The sequence below is a fragment of the Arachis hypogaea genome, chromosome 14 (assembly GCF_003086295.3).
Source record: "Arachis hypogaea cultivar Tifrunner chromosome 14, arahy.Tifrunner.gnm2.J5K5, whole genome shotgun sequence".
In the NCBI taxonomy this organism is placed as follows: Eukaryota; Viridiplantae; Streptophyta; class Magnoliopsida; order Fabales; family Fabaceae; genus Arachis; species Arachis hypogaea.
In genome coordinates this window covers 137,210,165-137,215,812 of record NC_092049.1, presented here as the reverse complement: position 1 = coordinate 137,215,812, position 5,648 = coordinate 137,210,165, and the positions used below count along the sequence as shown (strand labels likewise).

Genomic DNA, 5,648 nt, shown 5'->3' with positions numbered 1-5,648 from the left:
ATAAAAGATTATGTATATTATACATCTCATGTAATTTTTTTTAATTTGTATATATTTTGTATACTTCAGTCTACTATGCTTTAAATATAAAATTGTACTTTTATTTGAGAAATTAATAATGATTGATTTTTAAATCTTTCAATTATAAAAATTTTAATTATATCATAAAATCACAAATTTAAAAGGTTAAACTTTAGATAAAATAGATGAATCATTAATTCATTATACATCTAAGGTGTCTTTTAAAACAAACTTTTAGGTTTGCATAAAGGTTGTCATTTTTTTTTGTCTTATATACTTATTTTTTTAGAGTAAAATGATAATTAAATCTTTAAAAATGTTTACCTTGGACTAATTTGTCTTTGAAAAAAAAAAAGTATCAATTAAGTCCTCTAAGATAACAAATTGTAATATGTATGTCCTTTTGTCAATAAATAGTACAAAACGAAATTGAATTATTCATGTATTTCGTTGTTTACAGTGGTGCATATCTCATTATTATCACATGAGTAGAAAAACGATATAGTTTTGGACATTAAAGCATTTCTTATCTTGAGTTTTCATATATCCTTTATCAACGATTTTTTATTTATCAGAAATCCTATTAAAATAAGTGAAATTTCGTTCCAAAAATTATTATTTACATTACTATCTTTCATAGATAGATATATTAGAGTAATTAACAATATATATAAGCATCACCATTAGGTTTTAGTTGATGAATTGATATAAGGACATCAAATGTCCACCGTTTGCTATCCTAAAAGACCAAATTAATAACTTTTTTTCTTTGGAAACTAATTTATCCGAAGTCAAAATCTTCAGAGAACTAATTATTACTTTACTTTTTTTTTTAAACTCAACAATAATTGAGTAATCTAGATGTTTTTTAATTATATAAATTTAAATAACATATCATAAAATTATTTATTTTTAATAAAAAAAAAACTGTATCATTAGTGAGTTTATAAAATATAGGATGTAATTTTGTCCTCCAAAATTAATCTTTCGAGTATACTTTTATATTTATGAATTTTAGTATATATGTTTGTCCATTTATTCAAACTTAATTCACAAACTAGAGTTTACATCCTAATAACATTTTGCTGTATTTTCAGTAAAAATATTTACTTGATAGAGTTATTTTTTACAATAAACATATTTGTTTCCTCATTTGAAAATAATTAGCATCTTTCTCGGTGAGACACAAAGAGATATATGTTGTGTTTGTGTGTCCGTATGTGAAGCTAAAAATGGGTGTGTGTCTGTGGCAGCAGTCTGAATCAACCACCACCACCACCACCATCATCATCATCATCATCATCATCATCATCATCATCATCATCATCATTCCTCTTTCCGAAGCTTTTGTCTCCAAACATCACCATGAGAGTGAGAGCCAACAACCTACCCTCTTATCATCATCATCAATAAATTCCTATCACTACTATATAATCAACTCAATACTCCCTCCAATCTTGTTTGCATCAACTACACTTAGCTACTAATCATGGCATTCCCACCACCACCTTCTTCACAAAGTGCTAATAATTTCATCTTCCACAATCATGAACACCAACCAGATCATCATCATCATCATCATCACCAACCCTTCTCTTCTAATTCCCTCAATTCCTTCCCCTCTTTGCCAATTCCTTCCCATCACCACTTCTTAGGTCAACCACACAACACACCCTCTCTCTTTCTCAAGATGGGTTCACACCAATTCTTAGGTAATATTTATATACTCATTCAACAATTTCAAAAAAAAAAAAAAAAGTTATATTCTAATTCATTCTTATTTTCCTATCTTATTATACCAAATAGTTTACTTAGATCCATTCTTATTTTAATCATGAATTTAACCAGATCAAAAACCCTTTTCCTCAAGAATTTCTCTAGACTAGGGATTTTTTATGAGTTGCTTAATTTTTTTTTAGGGTTGCTTAATTTAAAGAAAAAATATGAATTATTTCCCCCTTAATTAATAATTGATGATGTGGGCTTAATTTTAATTATTATGGATGGATCAGAACAAAATTCTTCTTTTCTTTTTTCTTTTTACTCTTAAAACAAACTTTAAGATACTTTCTCTTAATTTGTAGGGGGTGGTGGACCTTTCATGTTGAAAAGATCCATGTCATTTTCAGGGATCGAGAATAAGTGCGGCGGCGACGGCGACGACGACCTATCGGACGACGGATTCGGGTTCCAATTTGGGGAGAAGAAAAAGAGGCTGAACATTGAACAAGTGAAAGCACTTGAGAAGAGTTTTGAGTTAGGGAACAAGCTTGAACCTGAAAGAAAGGTTCAACTTGCTAAGGCCCTTAACTTGCAACCGAGACAAATTGCTATTTGGTTTCAGAATCGGAGGGCAAGGTGGAAAACTAAGCAACTTGAAAGGGAATATGAATCTCTTAAGAAGCAGTTTGAAGCATTGAAGGTTGATAATGATGCACTTAAGGTTCAGAATCAAAAATTACATGCTGAGGTAATCATATAATAATAATTCTCTTATTATATGCTAATAAAGAAATAAAGGGAAAAAAATTAAAGTAGTTCAATAATTCTTTCTTTGTCCTTATTAAATTAGGAGAATATTTAAGAAAATTGATAAATTATTTCCCATAGTTTATGTTATGTTATGGGTGTAACTAAATTCTCTATACTAGTTAGGTAGTTCCTTTTTTGGATCAAGATAATAACCATCCTGCTTAAAAATACAAATATGTTTTGAAAATTTAGTAATATATTTAGAAAAAGAAAAAAAAAACTTGTATAAGATCTTGGGGTTGGTAAAGCATTTATGATAGTAACTGTAAGATCATCATGATGAGTGGATGGCTCATAATAAACTAAAAATAGAATAATTGAGGCTTTTCTTATTATTAAAAATATCTTCTTTATTATTATTATTATTATTATTATTATTATTATTATTATTATTATTATTATTATTATTATTATTATTTGTTCCCATATATTCACTTGAACTCAATTTACTATAATGTATCAAATATTTTCCTGAGTGCTACTCATGTTTTTATAAGTAATTTCATCTTAGTATGTGCTTCCCCCTCTCCCCTCCCTCTTTTTGCTCAATAATGGTGATTTGATGTTTCCATGCTGGACGAAAAAAAGCGTTTCCTTTTTCCATTGACTTTATTCATGCAACACCTTTTCTTGTTTTGGTTTTGTTGCTTTATACTTAGTCCTTTTTAAGATGATTGATTCTCTCATTATTTTGATATTTTCTCTTTGATTGTTAGTTACTCTTTCTTCTGCATAGTCTCCCAATTGGATTTCTTCACAAGTGATGTTTCTCTCTTTATGGAAAAAAAGTTTGATTCTGATGTATTGATAGTATATTTTTTATTTTTTTTAATTAAATTTATGTATTTAGATAATATTTTTTACATATTAATAATGTGATCATATATATAATTAATTGTCTTTATAAAACTCTTTTTTACTAATAAGGCAAAAGTTACATTATTCTATCTAAAAGAAATAATTTATTCACTTTAATATATTTTTCTAAATGTTTCCTAAATATTAAATGAAAATAACTTAAATGTTTTATAAGAATATGTAAGGGATTAAAAATATTTATTTTATTTGATATTTTTTAAAAATGTAAAAAAGAAATCAGAAAACTAAATGTCATCAGTTGGTATGTAATTATAGAAATGTGGTGTTTACATTTTCCTTTATTTTATATATACACTTTAATGCATATTTTGAAACCATGAGTTTTTCACTCATGGATATCTAATAAAATGATGGAGATTGATATAAAAGTATGTGTTAGTTGACTAGATACATAAAATGAAATAAGGTGAAAACTCAGGTGCAGTCGACTTCATGTGAAGTTAATAGTTGAGAGTTGTTAGATGAAAATTTAGTCGAATCTCACCTATCAACTTTACGTGAAGTCGATTGCACCTGAGTTTTCACCATGAAATAAATATAGATAACATTTTTCATAATTATTTATATTTTTGGTATACAATCTCACTTTTTTTTTGGGATTCTTAATTATGTTTGTAGTTACAGGCCCTAATCAAAGGAAAGGAGTATTATTGTGAAGAAGAAGATGGAGCAATAATAAGCAACCTTAATAAGAAAGAAGCGGGAGAGGGTTCATGGAGTAATAATAATAATAATAATGGTTGTAGTGACAATAATAATATCTCATCATCAGACATTAACTTAGATCTCTCAACAACACCAATTATAAACACTAGTCCAGTATCTTCTCAAAATGCCAAAACTACCCTTGAATCCAATAATGATAATTCTCTAAAGCCCAACAACATAATTCAGCTCCTCCAATACTCACCACCATCATCATCAAGACCACAAGGAATTCCTCATCAGGATGAAGGCTTATGCAACATGTTTCATCACCAAATTGATGATCAACAGAATCTGTGGCCCTGGCCTGAACACCAGCCTCATAATAATTTCCACTGATCCAATTCACTCAGGTTCTTAGTAATAAAATTCCAATATCAATAGTTCAATTGAGACAAAAGAAAAAAAAAATGAGACAAGTTTCTTACACTTCTTAATTAATATATAGAACATTTTCTATCAATTTTCCTTATATTATTATTATTATTATTATTATTGTTATTATTTATTGTGTGGATTATTAGTGTATAAAGTGGGAACAAATCTATAATTGAGTCGTAAGGAGCTGGTAGACTTTTGAGTAGTGCGATTTCTTTGAGATATCCTTTATTGAACTGCAAAAATAGAAAGTAATATTTTTGTAAGGCTGAAATAAAGAAATAAATTAAATAAAAAAAAGAAAAGATAATTAATTTAGGTTTAAGGTAGTACTACATGTGACCCTTAGTGGATATCCAGCTCTTGCATTGCATGTATATGATGCCCCACGAATAAAAATAGGATCTTTTGTTTGCATCCTTTAATTTATATTCATAATATATAATATTTTATTTCAAATTGGTACTGCTTTGGAATCATGAGCTCTATGTCGTGGTGATGAATTGCATGCAAATGCGTTAGGAGAAAGTCGTATGACTTCCAATAAGATATAGTACTAAATAAAGAAAATGGCTTTGGATCAGTTTTCTTTTTAATACTATATATGCTAATTAATACTACTTTTTAAAGAAGAAAAAAGACAAGTGCAAGAGAAAAGCATGTTCTCCTTCTTCTATTATATATATTCATATTAAAATAGCCGAAGGACTTGAAATAAAAATAATAATAATATATGTACTTAATTTCCCAAAATTTGATAAGGTCAAATATTCGTCTTCGTCGTCGAAGTAATCTTTTACTTGGCCAAGATAGAAGTAATCTTAAATGCTTGAATATAGTAGACTTCACAAAACAACAGTAGTATTAATTAGGGTTCAACACATTTTATGATTTATACTCATTAATTAATTATCGTTAATATTTTTAATAATGTGAAATTATATCTAGTGAAGTGAGATTACACATTTTTTTATGGTTAAATGCTGATTAAATTTTAATAAAAATGTTAGCCTTTGAAACTCTTTTTACGATCGAATATAATCTCTTAAGAATAAATTACCATTTGTACCCATGAAAGATATAGATGCTGATAAATGTACTCATATAAGAATAAAACGACAATTGTAACCACA

General features: G+C 27.7%; 1 protein-coding gene across 2 annotated transcripts; it reads left to right on the top strand.

Annotated features, from left to right (window-relative positions):
- Positions 1–1,186: 1,186 nt before the first annotated feature.
- On the top strand, positions 1,187–4,600 carry LOC112744480 (homeobox-leucine zipper protein HAT7). Of its 2 annotated transcripts, none has more exons than XM_025794128.3 (3): positions 1,187–1,733; positions 2,151–2,491; positions 4,051–4,600. In XM_025794128.3, exons 1-3 carry the CDS (start codon positions 1,511–1,513, stop codon positions 4,474–4,476), a joined length of 990 nt encoding a protein of 329 aa, XP_025649913.1. In that variant the 5' UTR covers positions 1,187–1,510; the 3' UTR covers positions 4,477–4,600. The 2 variants fall into 2 exon arrangements, with proteins under 2 accessions (XP_025649913.1, XP_025649912.1); XM_025794127.3 differs by having other exon boundaries at positions 2,106–2,491.
- The last annotated feature ends 1,048 nt before the right edge of the window (positions 4,601–5,648 follow it).